This window comes from Lepisma saccharinum, chromosome 10 (genome assembly GCF_977018435.1).
Source record: "Lepisma saccharinum chromosome 10, izLepSacc3.1, whole genome shotgun sequence".
Lineage (NCBI taxonomy): Eukaryota > Metazoa > Arthropoda > Insecta > Zygentoma > Lepismatidae > Lepisma > Lepisma saccharinum.
This window is the reverse complement of record NC_139238.1, coordinates 84,332,793-84,351,813: the sequence shown is the minus strand read 5'-3', so window position 1 is coordinate 84,351,813 and position 19,021 is coordinate 84,332,793. Positions and strand designations below refer to the sequence as shown.

The 19,021-nt window shown below is 40.9% G+C and overlaps 1 protein-coding gene across 4 annotated transcripts in view; it reads right to left on the bottom strand.

Annotated features, from left to right (window-relative positions):
* The window catches only part of mtd (TLD domain-containing protein mustard), a 652,551-nt gene that overhangs the window by 385,953 nt on the left and 247,577 nt on the right, over positions 1-19,021 (bottom strand). Inside the window, exon 1 of one of the 4 annotated variants that reach the window (XM_083130055.1) lies at positions 5,407-5,469. The exons of the other annotated variants lie outside the window; for them this stretch is intronic. Within the exon in view, the coding sequence (XP_082986181.1) occupies positions 5,407-5,441 (35 nt within the window). The 5' untranslated portion in view covers positions 5,442-5,469. Of the gene's footprint in view, positions 1-5,406; positions 5,470-19,021 lie in introns of those variants that run through there. 4 annotated transcript variants of the gene reach the window in all.

Sequence of the window (19,021 nt, the reverse complement as noted above, 5' to 3'; positions counted from 1 at the left end):
CCACGACGATAATGTTGAGATGGACCTAAAGGAAATTGGTAGGGATGGAAAGGAGTATATAGATCTTGCTCAGGATAGGGACAGATGGATGGCCTGAACCTTCGGGTTCAAGAAGGCTAGAGAGTTAGTTAGTTAGTTAATCCCTATCTCTTGGAAGTCTTTACATCCAAATAGTAATGATAACGTTTCGAAAATATTTTCTTACATGCCCACTTCTACATATGCTGCAAGCTCCTTCCCTGTCCTGAATCAGGAATAGAAAAAAACGATGACTGATATACGGATTTCAAATTATCCTATATCCGTTTCAACTGCAATGAAAAATCCGAATAGTAATTCGGATATCCCGATAATGCAAATACCGGGATATTGAGATAATCCGTGCATGCAAATCATTGCATTATTTTTTCAGGCTCATTAAGTTATTCTGGTACGAATGGTTTCTAAAATTAACGAAATAATTACCAAATAAAGGTTCGAGATTATCCTTGCACAAATGACCCACATTGAAAAATAAAGCAAATACACGTGTTAAATACTGATCCTATTATAGAAATGCAGATATCTGTTTTTAGACATGAATATGCTGAGAATCCCTAAACGAATAAACGAACATATTGGATTTCGAATTTGTTGAGAATCCGTATAGAAGAAATTTGGACATGACTGTAAAAATATGTATGTCGCTTTATCACATGGACTTAATTTTAGTTTATTTTTATTGGTACTTTCTATTGTTCTTTTATTGTTATTACATTCCAATGTACAGTGGCTAATGCTGTATTTGGAATCCTCTGTTAAATAAATAAGAATATGCGGAGAGGCCGTAAAACGAATAAAACGGCCCTAATACTGCACACATTTGGATATTTCGGATAATCTGAATATCCTGATAATTCGGATATTTAAAAATCATCCGATATCCGGAGAAAAAAATTATCTGGAAATGTCTATACCTATCCTGAATCCCATGCATTTCCCTCAACACAAAAGGTTACGAACTCGACTTAGCGTCCCTGCTTCAAGGTCAGAGCTACAGATATACTGACGGGTCTGTTCGCCGGTGACAAACAAGGACGTGTGCTGCGTGGTTGCATACGCACAGGCTAAGCATTCCGCCAAGAAAATACATTCTCCTTGATACATTCCACACACCGCGAACGTTACCCACCCATCTCGTCTCTACCTGAAATATAAGCCCTGCCCAGTCTTTTGAAAAATCTCCCTAAAGAGCGTTTGCCAGGTAGCAATGACCTAGTAGCCCGGTCGCAAGGACGTGCTTGTAAAGGGGCTTCTGTGACGTCAGCTGGAACCCCGCCTTCGGAGCGTGTTACATCATTATAAGTCGATTTCCTCTGGAGCCTCCACTGCTGGAAGGCTTCCAAAACTTCGGGGTCGAGGGAGCGTTTGTTTCAATCAGCCATCATCCTCCGGGCCAGCCCGGGAGTTGATAACCAATAAAAACAGAAGGTGACCTTAATTGGGTTCGGCGGGACCTAATATTGGATACCCGCAATTTTTTAAAAGGAAGGATTCTTTCGTGTGGCTGTAATATTTGTAAAGGCGAATTTTTTATAGCATCGGTATTCCAAAAACGTTGCCGACATTTTAAAATTAGACAGAAATCGGATAATCAAGCGCAGAAAAAGTTTCTCTAAAAGCTGGGGCTGCAGTGGCGACTCTAAAGGAGGAGTAAGGGTGGACCATGTCCCCGCATAATAACGACTGGTCCTCGTGTTCCTCTGTCTTTAGGAAAATCTCATGTCAATCAATAGATACTGGCACGATAAATACCACATACAATTTCAAACTCATGGGAAATTTTGTGTATCCTTCATCTGCCACTATAGTGCAGGAGGCCTTAGAAAGATCGCTTCGCGGGCTTACGACAGACGACAATATGGGTGTGTGTCTGCGAGAACCAATCAGGTTCGCGAATGAGCGAGCCCGGTTGCCAAAGCTAGCTCGCTGCACCCTTCTGGAAGGGTGAGTGACCTCTGCCTCTTCCTACCTCGGCCTGTTTGTTCGGCTGAGGAGCAGACGACACGAGAGTATCGGCAATAGTGTGCGAGCGACGTCTGCTGTTAGCCCGCGAAACGCTCTTTCTAAGGCCTCCTGCACTTTTTTTTTTGTAATCTCTACCCCTCTTTCTAAAATTATTTTGGCACCGCTACCGAGATGATGGTAACTAAACATTATTTACGTGTAAGTATGCCCACACCTTGTTTTTAGTAATTGTGATCAAATCTAACCGATTTGTTTAGATTCGCAAAATGACTTAGCAGACATCCGAGGCGGAGTGGTTGCTATAGAGCGCTACGCTACGACACCAGGGGTTCCGGGTTCCAATCCGGGCCTGGGCGTTCTGTGTGAGTGTCCCTTTGTCATATCAACATTCATCCTCATATTCGCGATTACCCAAAAGTGGCAGAAAAGCGAAGTAAAATAAAGCAAATCAACCACCCCTATTTCTAAAATAACTTTGGCGTCGCTACCGAGATGATGGTAACCAAAAGTTTGCTTAGGCAACTGTACACCTACGCTTTGTATTTAGTTCTTCTGATCCAATCTAGCCGATCCGTTTAGATTCACAAAATGATTTAGTCAAAATTGACAAATTTGGTAACGTGTCCCGTTCTCACATTCAAGTTATCAATAATCTTAACCAAACAATTTTCGTTCATTCAAATTGTTTTCTTATGTACTAACGCTTTAGGTGAAAAATTAGATTTCTCAGTACAAACGTTTTTGGTTAATTCAAACAAATCAGTTTCTTCGGTACAAACTGTTATTGTTAATTCAAACAAATTATTTTTTTCCTACACAAATGTTTTTGGTTAAATCAATTAGTTTTCTCGATACAAACGTTTTCGTTAATTCATACAAACGCTTTTGGTTAAGTTAAATGATTGGTTTTCTCTGTACAAACGTTTTTGGCTAATTCCTACAAATGATTTTTTATGTGTAAATGTTTCTAATTAATTCAAACAAAGAATTTTCTTCTCTGTATGTCAGATGCAGACATTTTATACTTAAAATATAATAAATACCACTTTTCTAGCTCTTGCGTTTAGTGGCGACGATGACAAGAGCTATGGCTGGATGAAATAGACGAAAGAAACAACGCAATGGAATTCCCATACCTTGGCTCCAATCCAGAACCTTTGGAGACAAGATCGTTAGTCGGACGCCGTCAAGGCCGACCGTGTTGATTGGACACGCGTCTAGCCAGCAAAGTTTTCGTCGTGAGTGTTCTGTTTGGTGATTTTTCTCACCAGTTTAACGTTATCGTTATTCCATCTCATCGCCGCGATAAAAAAAAACAAGGGTTAGGAATGCGGCGTAAAATAAATGAAACATTAAAGGAACTTGGGATCGTGAATCGACCACTCAACATGCTTGTCCGCATATTTTTTTGCAACGGATGAGGCACGATGGTATCTGAATAGGTTCCATTTGCTCAACAATGAAGCAGACCAAACGTGGGTAAAATGCAAGAATTGCAGCTGGTAATCGAAGTTATTTCTCACTGTTAAGAGTTTTCAAATCTCGCAGCCTGAGTAGAAATTTGAAAATCAAAAGTATATCAGGTAGTGGTAAAGCCAGTGGTGACATATGGAGCAGAGACATGGACTTTGGCGCAAGCAGATGAACAACTTCTGCGAAGATGGGAAAGAAGTATACTAAGGAAAATATACGGGGCAGTAAATGAGAATGGAAAGTGGCGATGACATTAGAGCACTCTACAAAAAACCAGATATAGTTTCCGATATAAGAAGCATGAGACTGAGGTGGCTGGGACACGTGGAAAGAATGCCTGAAGACAGAGCGGTTAAGAAGGTCTATAAAGGGACACCAGGAGGGAGAAGATTAAAAGGAAGGCCAAGAAAAAGATGGTTGGAGGATGTCGAGGAGAACCTTAGGAGGATGGGAGTAAGACGACGGAGAAGTCGAGCCGAAGATAGAAGAGAATGGGCTATCATTGTAAGAGAGGCCAAGACCCTTCAGGGGCTGCAGCAGCCAAGGAGTAAGTCAGTAAGTAAAGGGTCTACCAATTTGAACGTCAGAACTTTGAAAGAGTGTTGTGGCAACACTGACTGGAATGGCGAGATTGAACTGTTACATCTGTGTGCAGTAGTCTGTCGCAAGTTATCATGGAGAGATACACAATGCAACAACGCATAGAAATTATTCGAATTTATTATCAAAATTCATGTTCAGTTCGACAGACATTTCATGCCTTTTTTTTTCATGGCTACGTTAACAAACAAAGCTGTAGGATTTGGGCAGATGAAAATCCGCAAGTGATTCTGGACGTACCCCTTCATCCTAAGAAAGTGACTGTGTGGTGTGATTTTTGGGCCAATGGCGTGATCGGGCCTTATTTTTTTGAGAACCAACATGGAAATCACGCGACTGTCAATGGGGAGCGATACAGGAATATGATGATGCAGTTTTTGTGGCCTAAACTGGCAAATCTTGACATCAACAATGTGTTTTTCCAACAGGACGGTGCAACTTGCCACACAGCTCGCCAAACAATGGGAATATTGCAGGAAAAATTCCCCAGACGAGTTCTGTCCAGAAAGGGTGATGTGAACTGGCCACCAAGATCATGTGACCAAAACCCACTGGATTATTTTCTATGGGGTTATATCAAATCTAAGGTCTATAAGACTAAGCCACGCACAGTTCGTGACCTGAAACGGACCATTGAGGCTATACCGCTCAATATGTGTGCAGATGTGCTGGAAAATTGGACATTCAGAATCCATTCCACCCACCGAAGCAGAGGAGAACATTTGAACGACATATTGTTCAAAACATAATGCCATTGTTTGCTCTTCAACATAAAAAAAATATATATGTCATTATCACTTGTGGTTTTCATTCTATCTAATTTTAAAGTTCTGACGATCAAATTGGTAGATCCTATATTTTTAAATAACTTTTCACACCATTTTATAAGAATTTAACATACTAAGGAATAAGTGTAGTGTTTTCTAGTTTGCAATTTTATTAAATATGGTTGAAAATAAACGATGGAAAATAAAATAAAGAACATTTTTACACAAAATATTCCCTCAAAAGAAGAAACCAGTTGCAGTCCCGTAGCGAGGGGTAGGCTAGGGGGCTGAAGCCTAAGCCTTATAAAAAATAAAAAAAAAATAAAAAAAAAAAGTCAGAATATGCAGCGGATAAATTTACACTCATCAAAGTTATATTCTGGCAACACTGCTGGAATTTTCTGTTTCCTAAGTAATACTACGTTTTTAAAGATGTTCTTCAGATAGTAAAACAATTGTCCTCACGATGCTCGGTCAGCGCCTAAATTATGGGGGACTGTCAACAGGAATCGTACCGCTCGCACCGAAGGCGAAAGAGAAAGTCCAAAAAGAATCTTACCTGTAATACAAATTAATTTTCTTCACGGCCTTCATCAACTACAAAGAAGTCCTGCGCTCGCGTCACCACATACACTGACACGACACTACAGCAGCCCACAGGCAAGTAATGACTAAACTAAAAGATTCTCCACAAACGCATATCCTCCCACTTCCACACTGTTTACACATGAAATAGCATCCTCCTACTAAAGCTTCTACAAGGTCGAATGTGCGCCGCAAACAGTTTTATCAAGTCTCAACTCTTTTATAGTCTGAACTTTGTGGAGCGAGCTGGGAGACGTGCGTCAATGAGGTATGCTGGCAGAATTGGCAAAACCATCGTTGCATTTTAAGAAGATTTCAAGAGCTTTCTCCGAGCGCAAATATTTGCAATCTAAACAAACAATTTTTACATAATTTATTAATAATTTTCAAAGTTTGATGTATCTGTAATTCACTATGCACTGCAGTAGCCGTGTTAACAAAGCTAAACCTTTATCAGTATAAAAATGTATGTATGTATATATGTTTGTTCCGGCATAACTCTTGAACGCCTGGAGCAATTTCAACCAAACTTGGTACACGTATGACTTACAATCTGGAAAGAAATACTGTGGGCGCAAGACACCCCTGGCACCCCTAGGGGTGTGGGTGGGAAGGCGGTGACTAGCAAAAATAATCGAAAACGACCGATATTAGTGTGGAATCCATAGTATTCGGGGTCGCTAAGATGAATAGTGACACTCCTAATGCCGTTCAACTCCAAGTTCATCACCTATCGGCATGGGGGGAAGGTGAGAGGGGGTGAAAATGACCTAGATTAGTGTCGAATCCATAGTTTTCGGAGTCGCTAAGCTAATTGGTGACATTCACGATGACCAAACTTGGTACACATATAACTTACAATCTGGAAAGAAATAATGTGGGGGTAAGACACCTCTGGCATCCGTAAGGGTGGGGGGTGGGAAAGGAGTGACATGTAAAACGATCGATATTAGTGTGGAATCCATAGTATTCGGGGTCGCTAAGATGAATAGTGACACTTCCAATGCCGTTCAACTCCAAGTTCATTTTACACTATAGTTAGGATTCATTATTTTCCTGTCTAATCGAAGATTGGGATAAATAAATACCAGGGCAACGCCGAGTTATCAGCTAGTGCTTTAATAAAAGAAACTTACTCGAATATGTTTAATTCTGTTCCGTAATGGAAAATGCTTTAAAATTGTTACCAAGTTCCGGAACTTGGAAGGTCAAGTTCGATGAGCCTTAAATGCATATCCACATCCACATGTGCTAAGTACAGTGGTATTTGAAACAAAAATCCAGTGAGGGGCATTCCACTACACTCTGCAAAGAAAAAAATATCTGCATAACACTGTATTCCTGTTTACTATTAACGAAGGTTGAATTTATATTTCCTGCACACAAGTTGAAATCAATTCATTGAAGCATTTGTCTGGTGTCAGAGTGGTGTGCATTGTTATTTTTTTTTTGTTTGTTTCTTTAGTATTGCGTATTTCCGCTAAATGGCTTTGTAATGAAATAACGCAGCCATATTAGTGGGAGTCTGTAATACACTTGTTACTAGTGGCGCTCTGACATGTTGCATGTTGCAAACTGTGTTTATTATGGACAGTTTGGTTATGTTATCATTGATTTGAACTGTTCTGGTGGTTTCTAGAGCATTTAGCACGGATTTTCTCCAAAAACATGGATAGAAAGTGAGACTTCCCCACGTAAGAGAAATTGGGTGACAGCCACTTCTGAAAAAGCAAGAAGAACGTGGAAAATCATCACCAAGAAGTCACAATGGCACAAAGAAAAATAATGTAATCAACAAAACAACTTAACGAAATGTTGAAACTTAAAATATTGAAGTCATGCTATTTTTCTTTATAAAGTGTAATTGAATCACCCACCACAATGAATACTGTGCGAATTAAGATTTTTGCTTTTGAGGAGATGCCCCCCACTGAGTGGAATATTTCTGATTTCATTTCGAGAGCTGGGGTCTTTTGGGTATGAAATTTGTGTATGTTACCAGTCAGTAAATGAAGTACATTGAACATTGGTTCTATCCTAGGTCATTCCATCTTACGATAACATTTACACGTAATCCTGACTTACATATTATAATTACATTCTAAGGAAACGCAAATTCATTCATAAAATAAGCTATCGAACTAGTAACACCGAACACTTGACAAAATTTCCAGTGCCAAGTTCAAGCTTAATGTCCATCTAATACAGCTACACATTTCTTGAGAACACTTTAGTACATGTAAAATATCAGCACTATGCCATGAAAACTTAAGTGGAAAACAGCCTACTGTGTCTTGGGTCGGTGAGGTTCGGAAGTTGCAGAATGGTGTCCTTTAAACCACAGGGCTGCATGCTTTTTAGCAGAGAAATCTCTGCTTGATTGATTGATTTGCTATATTTTGCTTCCCTCCTTGTGCCACCTTTGGCTAATTTGCAAAGATGGGGATCAGTGATGTTATGATGAAATTGATGAATGGACACTCACAAACATCCATGCCCAGGCCGGGATTCGAACCCGGGACCCCTGACGTCGTGATAACCACTCCGCCACGGGGGCAGGCAGAAATCGTTGATGACTGGACCATTAATAATACATGCCTTAAATCTCATTTTCATTGAGGGGGGGGGGGCTAAAAACATCCCTGACAGGGGGAAAAAATAATTTTCTTTTGCAGTGTGTGTATGTGCATGTTAATCCCAGGCATTCCGCCGGTAATTTCGCACACTGGCAATGAAAGTACTGCAATCCTATCTGTGTTTCCATGCGGACGCTTTCCATTATCACCACCATCATCATCATCAATAAAGCCCACATTGTGTTCAAATTGTATGATTTTATGCAATGTTACCATAAAAGACCGGGCGCTTCAGATTCGGTTATCGAGAGCCATCGAGCACGATATCGGTAATGAATTTTTTTGTTTGTTTGAAAAGCTGCAATTAGTGCATTAACCGTGTTTTAATTTATAAAAGGTCCTGGTATTATTCCTGTCCGCTCAACCGTTCTTATCGCCGTGGTTAACTTATCCGTAGAAACAGGCGAAGCAAATGATCAAAGGCGTTCGTTACATCGCCTGATCGCTTAAACAAGCACACGCTGGCTTCGGGATCCTCGTGCGTCACGCATATAGTAAGTTCTACGAAGCATGTGTAAAGCCGAGATTACACTTACAAATATTTGCTCGTATCCAGACAGCTACTGGCAAATAGCTTAAAATCTATAACAGACGGAAATTCAGGCTCCTTACTATTTGTTCCACAGACAAGATGGTAATATGGCATAGGGAGAATGGTAAAACCTGTAGAACCCATTATTCACATAACAATGGTGATAGGACATGTTATTCCTTTCACAGAATGGTAACACGACTCAATATTCACACAACAATGGTGATAGGACATGTTATTCCTTTCACAGAATGGTAACACGACTCAATATTCACACAACAATGGTGATAGGACATGTTATTCCTTTCACAGAATGGTAACACGACTCAATATTCACACAACAATGGTGATAGGACATGTTATTCCTTTCACAGAATGGTAACACGACTCAATATTCACACAACAATGGAAATAGGACATTGTATTCCTTCTACAGAATGATAATAGGACCCACTATTCATACAAGAATGGTAAAATGACATACTATTCGTTACACAGAATAGCAATACGATATACTATTCCACAGGATAGTAATAGTGCATACAATTATTTGAATCAATTAATGCATTACGTTATTTTATGTAACTTTTCTGCTACTTTCCGCTAATCGCGACGATTGGAATGGATGGTGATACGATGAGATGGATAAATGAATGATTTCCTTATTTTACTTCGCTTGTCTCCCACTTTCGGATAATTGCGAAGATAAGGATGAACAATGATAAGATTAAACTGATGCCAGGGCGATCACAAACACACATGGCAAAACACAACACAAGGCCCACGGAGGATTATACTGCCCGTGGGCACAGACGCCAGGGCTTCGTCAATCTGCAAATGCAGTGCAGGGTATACTTTTGTAACAGGGTGGCTACATGATAAAATTCAAGTATAATTCCCGGTTTTCAGGGCTAACTTTCCAAAAATTCAAAAACATATATTTAAAATATATAATTTAAGGTGCAGAGTTTACATTGCCATTTCACACACACTACTCAGTTTCGAAATACATCTACAAACACAAATGTTACGGGATAAATTAATTTACGAAAAAAATTGTAAATTGCATAAGGATTTCAAACTCAAATTTACCTAATCAACTTCAGATATCTTAGTTTTCAATAATTTTCAGTCGGTTAGACAGATTGTTCTGCAAAGGACACTAAAAAAGGAAAGGAATTTAGAGAATTCTGTTTTAATTTCCACGCCTTTTTCTGTTTCTTCCTCGATAAAAATAATGGCTAAACTGTGAAAAACTTGTTTCAGGACATTAATAAATATGTATAAATTCAATGGGACTTGGAATAATTAAAGTTGCAATTTTTCACGTCTACGGAGAAAAATTCACGCAGAATTCCCGGAGCCAATAATTCACGCATAATTCCCGGTGGCTAGCCACCCTGGTAAGAGAGGTTATGTAATTAAACATATATTGATGCAATAAAAACTGTCTTCACCAAGGGTCAACCCTTACAAGTCCATGGACTCCTAATAAGAAATCATACTCCGAGGCCCATGGAGCCCATGAGGAAGCGAATGCTGTCAAAAGAAAAGTAGCTTAAATCTTCACCACCAGGTGGAATTGTGGCGCTGAAATCTAGCTCAGAGTGAACAACATACCGGGGCACAATTAGTGCGACCATTGATCACGAAGTCTTAGGTGTCCAAAGGGTCATTCCCGTTAACGGCGCTCATACTAAACAATGCTCTACTGACGAACTAAAAATAATGTTTGCATATCCGAGTTCTCGTAAGTTCAGCGCCACATTTCCACCTTGTGATGAAAATAATTTTTCCGATTCGCATTCGTTTCCACATCGTCACCATAGCCACTATGCCAAGTTTCACCACAATCCGCTGCTTCGAACGGGCTCCAAAACGCTCCGAGAAGGGAAGCTTAAATTCTAAACGCCACTTTTGCACCTGGTGGTGAAAATTTGAACTATTTATTTTTCGTCAGCCTTCGATTCCCCGTGGACTCCGTAGCTTCTACACCAAGTTTCACCGCAACCCGATGCGTCGAACGGGCTCCAGAGAGCTCCTGAGTTGGGAACTTTAGTTATGACCAGCCGGTAGTATTCTTCTTCGTACCGAAACCCTTTCCTTGTCGGAAAGAAGTCAACGTGTCCGGTGTCCTCTACAAAGTGGGCCTTCAGACGGCGTAACCTCTGGAAACGCACACCATGGTCGCTTTCGCCTGGGCCTCGGGAGCTACCAAGGCCACTCTATTTCAGTCACGGTTACAAAGTACTCCGGCTTCGTGAGGCGACAAAAACGAGCCGTATTACACTGCAATTTCCTGCGGAACTCCCCCCCCCCCCCAGGCGACCATCATAATGGACAAACAGCGCAAGTTGATCAATGTGCTTACGTGAAGTGACGTCATGCTGTCAACGTCAACAACTAATGTTCTCATCTGAATGAAAACTGATGATTTCATTTTCGTCCAGTACTGGGTTCCACCGATATACGGTGACGTCCTCTCAACATCGCCTTGGGACAACTTTTTCGTTTTCCCTGCAACGATAACGAGCATTGAGATGTGGACTGATTTTACGGGCCTTCCCGATGGCGTCACGGTAATGTCGTCGCGTTGTAATCAAGGGGTCCCGGGTTAAATACGAGCACATAGTGGTTCGGATCCCACATTAACTAGGTCCAGTCCCAATTAGCTTATCTGTGAATAAAGCGAACTGACACAAATAAGGTAAAAGGTAAAGTTGCCTGTGCATTTAGCACCGTGTCATCATGGCATATTTAGATGTGTGGGTAGGGCCCTACAAATTCTCGATATCGGCCATTCTGGAGATTGTGTGATCAGCACTTTACTCCCCCCGAGTAACCGTCAGGTACCACTGATTTGAGGCTGGATGAGCCCCGGAGCCGCTTTATGCGGGGACAAGGCCGGTAATATTACGACAATAAATCATCCACCCCGGTAATCGAAGCTAGGTCTTCCGCGTGGCAGTCACACTCCCTACCGATTTTTTTTTTTTAAAAAAGGAATACCTCTATAGGGTAGTATCCCTCGACAAACACAAACATCCATGTCCTAACCGGGATTCGAACCCAGGACCCCTAGCGTCGTAGCGCGCTGAGATAACCGCTCCGCCACGGAGGCCGACTAGACAAGCGCGGCTCCGTGGACTGAAATACATATGGATGAGTTTTCCTGAAAACCTGCGAGCTTTTATTTTCCATTTCGATCATTTCACACGTTTTTCTTTCTATCTCTAATTTAAGGAGGGAATGTGACAATGTTACTCATGGCACGTCAAATCTTTGTGAAAAGAACCAAGTTATACACACAAATGTAATATTTAAAGAAACAAATGACTGCAGCCATTAATAAACATATTTTAAATACTATATTTCGTTCATATTCTTACTGCAACGTCAAAATTCAGTTAGGTACCTTCATGAAATGGTTAGAGGGGGACAAAAGCACTAAGTAAACGCTCCTCAAACTCTAGAACAGTGAAACGTTCATTGCAAAACGTTACTGGACATGAAAATGAAAAGGTACACAAATCATATGCTTTGATGAAAGGAAGTGTCAAGTGTATGAAACTAAAGAAGGCATGTACGACATTTAAAGTCCAGTACAGAGCATCAACATGGCAGGAAATGACACCAGTACTTCTCTTTCGACAGAAAATTGCCTTCCTTCAATAATGGAAAAATAAATATTCGAAGTTTCCCACCTTCTGCACTTTTCTCAATTCAAACCTTTTTATTATTGCAGCACTTGAAGTGGAAATTGTTTGGTCAAGCTTTGGGGCTAGTTGGGGACGGGGGGGGGGGGGGGATGATCCTATGGTGTACCACAGTGACAGTGAGACAGCCGGGGTGATGCTTTGCAAACATTTTGCTAGCTGGAGGATGTCACCCTCCCTCCACCATTTATCCTCCTAACTCCGAGCACTGTTGATTACAATAAAACAAATACACTGAAGATATAAACCATGAAGTCATGATGACTCATACACATTAAGACTCCTGGACTTCACTATATTTCATATCAGGAGGCCCGTCTAGTTGGCTGCACTTTTTGACACTTAAGCCTGAATCACACGGAACTGGATTTTCAGTAGGAATGTCCTAGTTGGCGCTGGATAGGCCAAACGTTCATTTGCTACTTTTCGCCTCACACGATGTTTGTTACCGTACTTAGACATTGCGCAGAGCAGACAATCTGTAAAGATGGACGAGCAATTTGAAGAATGCTGTAGGAGAATTACTGCTTTGTGATTTTATTAAAAATTAAAAAAGCAAAGTATGGACTAGAGATTGGCTCGAAAAAAATGATAATCAATGCGTACCGAACAAGCTTTTTTAATTAACTCGGGTATGTATATTTATACATGAGATTCGCCGGATTCCTTCACAAATTTAAAAAATCATACATTTAATTTAATACACTTGTAATAATCAGGATTTTCAACTCCTCTTTGCAAACTCACAGATTATCTTCACATGCCCAAACTTTGCTCTCATTGGCTGTTCCACAAAATCCAGTCGACGAAAGCCAGTAGCAATTAGAACATGTCCTATTCCTCCAAACCAGTCAAGCAACCAGCCAGGCAGCCATCACATCCGGGCTGGTAGCCAGTTCAGCGCCAACTAACTGGATATCCAGTTGCGTGTGATTCGGCCTTAAGTATAGTGCAGGTATACCCCGGTGTCAGGTTAGTGCAAGGAAATGACGTTCAACCAACTAGACGTGTTCAAGTTCAGAAAATTCAACAAACGCCTGTCTGCTGCTTTAAACGTTCATTTGATTAGTTAGCACGCACCACGTGACCATACACCACACATTACACCGTTCCAGAACGTAGTGCAAACGGTGCAGACACCAAATACACTACTTGACAGCAAATCAACGAAGTAGACGAGTCGGTGTTGCACCGTGTAACCAAGACGCGCGAATGCAGATAGTCAAAAAATGCAGCGAATTAGACGGAACTAGGATACAACTCACCTCTCCCCCCTTTCACTCCTTCCATGGAAAAAAAATTCTGCCCCGCAACTAAGCCGACTCTTTCGGCACTAAATTTCGTGACAAACAATCACAGACGATCCGCAGTCGTGGCAGCCACTTTTGGGAACCCTTGCGGTACGAAATGTACGAGGCTCAAAGTGAATTGTGCGTGACATGCCTAATTCAGTGTAGGGGAAATGAATTTTTTTACTGTGCAACACAGAATACCTTTGGGATTTAATTACGAGCGTTCCTCTTCTGTTGGACGCTCGCATCCTCGCGAATGAAGGGAGAAACAAAGAGACGGGTTACGAATCCCTACTCGCGCAGAACCGCATGCTGTGTATGAGAAGAGTTTTAGCTTGTTTCTCCAAAACTGCGTTCGTTGGTGGAAACTTTTACTTTCAGTTTTGCCCTGCGTTTCAACACGCGCTGGACTCCAGAGTTTTTGCTTCAACCCGACTGGAAATTGTGGAGCTAGACGAAGAGGAAGGAAAAAAATAGCAGTCTGAAAAGAGTAAAGTTTCTGTTCAGCCATTGCTGCCAGGAATATAGCTAATAAAAGTCAGGATTTTTTCTTTCTTGTGCTACGCAATAACTACTTCAGAGGAATGAAAAAGAAAGTTGCTTAAATATAGGTGGGTTTTATGTTAGGTCATGATGCGCACAGTCGCCATGTTTGCGGCCAATTTTATTTGTAATTTGCAAGGAAATATCAACGACGTATATCTGCACCAACTGCGCGTTTATTTTAAATCACGAATGTGTGTGTCAGTATCTCCCGCCCGCCCGCTTGAAGTCCGTATGCTTACAAGAACTGGCATAAATTATGGCTGCTCGAAGCCACAATTTGTGACGTAGGTGAAACACACACATATGCAAGAATATGTTGTATTTTTCGTATTTTACGCCGCTTTCTATCACTTTTAGTTAATCGTGCTGATGAGGATGGAATGATAATCCCAGAAAATACATTAGGGGATACGCAGTTTGCGGCGCGGGGCGTATATACCGCTTATAGGGATTGAAATTCGAATCCGAATGACCCGAATCCTACTGTAATCAAATCTCGAATCTGAATCCTGAATTGAATCCCAAACCTTGGATTACAATCTCCAATCTTCAAAAATTCGGTTCCTCCAATCCCCAGGTAGGTTGCCAGCTTGTACTGAAAGTAGGTGGAACCCTACGTTCTGGAACAGCCCTTTGACCTACTTTCTCGCCTTAATGGATTTCTCTCGTAAGGCATGAGCAGTGTTGCCAACTCCTCACTCGAAAAATCACCAAGGTTTTTGTTTTTGGGTATAACCTAACCTACAATGAGATAAAAATGGACAGAAAAAGCTCTGACATTACTTTTTAAGCTATTTTTTTTTGCCAAACTCGTTTTTTGACCTACATTTGAAATGACTTACGATATTTTCCTATAAGGCTGCCTCCCTCTTACTGTAAGGCCCCCCCCCCTCTCCCCTCCTCCCCTCGGTGTAATCTATCACAACCTACTAATAGGTTTTTGCTCTCAGCGTAAACTGTTTTACGGACTAAACTAACCTACAATGAGAGAAAATTAGGCAGAAGAAAAGCTCTGGCATCAGTTTTTAAGCTATTTTTTTACCTTCTGCAAATTTTGCTAACCTCGCTTTTTGACCTACATTTGAAATGACTTACGACATTTTCCTATAAGGCGGCTGTCTCTTCTTAGTGTAAACTCCCCCTCAGTGTAATCTACTACAACCTGCTAATAGGTTTTTGCTCTCAGTGTAATTTGTTTTACGGGCTAAACTAACCTACAATGAGAGAAAATTAGGCAGAAGAAAAGCTCAGGCTTCAGTTTTTAAGCTATTTTTTTACCTTCTGCAAATTTTGCTAACTTGTTTTTTGACCTTCTTTTGAAATGACTTACGATATTTTCCTATAAGGCAGCTGTCTTCTTTTACTGTAAGCTCCCTCAGCGTAATCTACCACGACCTTGTGCTCTCAGCGTAATCTGCCACGATGTGTTTTGTTTTTAAAACTCTCATGTGTGATCTTCTACAATGTGTGTGTGTGTGTGTGATAATCAAAATTTATTTTTGTTAAGGAAATCCCTGGCCTCTGTTACGACCTAACGGGACCTCTCCTACGATGTTTTGGGCCCCTGTTACTATATTTTTCTGCAAATTTACTCTTCATGATGTAAAAATTGGTATTGTAGCGATATTTGAAATCGAGTGTGTTGCGTGAATGGGGAAGGATGAATATATTTTATCGCACGCGCGCGCCTATCTATCTATCATAGGTAGATATTGTTAAATAAACATTAATATTGTAAATATATATATACTTATTGTATTTAGTTTTTCGGTATCGAAAAAAGCGAGTGTCATATCGTATTTGAAAATATTATGCTTTTGCCTGTGGATATCTAGAAAAATGACAATTTCATTTTCTCTCTCTCTGCGTGTGCTATTAATGTTGACACAATGACACAAATTCAACAATACGTAGGCCTTGGGACGACGGAAGTTAACTTCCTGCCCTACTGACGTCACTATTTCTCAACAATTGCCAGAGCTGATGTTAACAACCTGCTGTACAGATAGCATCATGTGTATTGAAATATAAACAAAACAAATTGTATACGTCAGTAGGGCAGGAAGTTAACTTGTGAATTTTCGAACTCGCAAAATGATGTGGCTGAAATGTAGGGGAAGAATGTTCTAGAGCAGATTGTCTCGGATTTCTATTGGTCCACGTTGCGTTGGCTAACATTTCACTTTTGACCTCATTAGAAAACCGTATAAAACTTAAAGCACTGGTGTAGAAAGTTGTGTTTCATTTTGAACGTTAGTGAAGAGCATTTCTGCAGTATTTTCCAAAAGTAAGTAACTTTGTTTCTTAGCTTGCATGAGTTGGCTTTGATTTATAAGTATGGTTTTGCTTTTGTGAGTTGATTTTTGAAACTAGCCAATCAGATATAAGAGATTGTGGAAGGAAGGTATAACTTCTTGAAAACCAAATAGCTCTTATGTATTGTGGAAGAAAATATGCTCACAAAACATGCAAAAAGAGAGAGAATATAGAAGGGGGGGGGGGCATATTTAAAAAAAAAAAATGTGTTAAATTGTTAGAGGAAAGCAAGAAAAAAAAATAGTGGAGAGTTGCGTGTTTTTGATATCTAGTGGAAGTACTGATTGATTTGATGTTTTAAGCACACTTTATGCACAGTAAGGCTAATCGAGACTGGACCTACAGTTTCAAGAACCACTTGTACCTCCACCGGGTATCGAACTCTTGATTACAAGACAACGACGTTATCGCTGCGCCATCGCAGAGGCTAGTGGAAGTACTGATTGATTTGATGTTTTAAGTCCACTTTATGCACAGTAAGACTAATCGGAACTGGACCTACAGTTTTAAAAACTACTTGTGCGGGTATCGAACTCTTGATTACAAGGCAACGACGCTACCGCTACGCCATCGCAAAGGCTAGTGGAAGTACATAGTTATTCGAATCTTATTTATTTAAAATATTTACTTTTTATGCACGCTTATTGATATTAAACCTCAAATTAAATAAAATCTGACAACTATATCCAATTATACTTATGGCTACAGAACGAGCATTCGCAAAAAAGTGGCTTGAGATTTTTTTTTATCACATAAACAAAATGCCCGACATGCCGAATATGAACAGGCTATATAGATTTGAGAGAGAGATGGATAGGAAAAAAAAGTTAATTAAAATTTAATTTCATGATTGCAACACGCGGAACTTAATGATTGATTTATTGATTTAGTTTATTTTACTTTGCGTTTTGTACCTTTTGGCTAATTTGCGAAGATTGGGGGATGAGTGGTGAAATGGATGAATAGATATTCACAAACAACCACGCTCGACTGGGATTCGAACCCGGGGCTCTTGGCGTCGCAGCGCGATGTGCTAACCACTCGGCCGCAGGGTTGGGCAAGTACTGGTATATACATAGATCAAAGTTACATGGTTCTAGGCCCCATAGGAGTCGAGAAAATCAACGTCTTGGAAAACGTCTTAAGACAAATATCTTAATCTTTAAGAAAGTCGACTTCCGGTCTGTCAAGATGTTACTTCCGGTCTGTCAAGAAAATTTTCTTAAGACAATTATCTTAAGACGTTTTCTAAGACATTGATTTTCTCGGCTCCTAATTGAGCTAGGATGATGATTGTGGGTTTGTTGGATAGGTTTTGATGATAACTACTCAACTACAAGCAAGCCCCCCCTTTCCCCCCCCCCTCAATTTGTTTAAGAAATTCGATTTGATCCTAAAAAACACTCTGCATCCTATTGGAGTGCTTTGGATGTGTTTTAGATTAAAAATTTTGTAATTGGGAATGTAGAAAAGCTATTCTTGCTTGTTAGCGATATTTTTTAAAACTGCTCTGTGACCCTCTCGTTTTTCACGTCGTACGCAAAGGACTTCTCTGCGACCAGGATGACGCTGCACAGAGTATCGGCAGGCAGCGCGTCGTGGAACTCGCAGACGACCTTGATGTTGGTTCGATCGTTGACCACCACCTGTTTTCTTTTTGTGGCGTTGATGACGAACATCGGCCTGCGGATTTTGAATTCGCTGGGGGTGTAGTACATGTCCACGCTTCCCTCGGTCACGCGTTTGTAAGCCGTGTAAGCTTCGTAAAGTTTGAGGTAATCATCTTTGGTCATGTCGAGGTTGTAATTCTCGCGCGGGAACACTTCGTTCCTGCCATTCTTCAGATAAACGTTCTTGATTTTGCAGTCGTCGAATTTGCTGGAATCTTTCTCCTGATTGTTATCGCGTGCGGTCTGAAAAAGTACAATAACGAAATCTGGCATGTCGAACTGTATGTTGTTGAACTGAGTTGTCACGTCGAATTCCATGTGACTCCCCGACGCCATCTTCTGTACGCACTGGTAACCGTGAAAGTGAATCGGTACCTGCGGACTCTTCAAGATCTCTGCTTTGTACTTGAGGGCGTAGTTTGTTTCGTATTCCACGATCGGCATTCTCAATTCCATGCTCCGGATGACGCACTTGGCCGCTTCAGGTAATGTGTTGGCTATCGACGTACCGTCGGCGTTCAAGTTGGTGTATCGCATCAGTGCGTCGTTGTCGTTGGCCGCTCTTCGAAACGTGACGCGCAATCCTCCCTTCCACATGATCTCCTTGTAGTCCGAGAAGAATCCCGGCAGCAGACGCATGGGAAAAAGCACCGTGTGACTTTTAGTCGATATTTTGGTCCCCGCTTCGAATCCTCCCGCCTGGTAGTATGCTGCGTCTGTTTTGGATAATTTCAAAGTTCCCACTGCCGTCGACGTGATGCCTGGATAGTCTATTCTGTCTATGACGGTGTTGTGTTTCCTCACCTCCACCTGCGAGAACAGGTGAGGCACGAAGTTGTCCACGAGTATCAAATTTGCATTGGGCGGAAACGCGTCTCCGC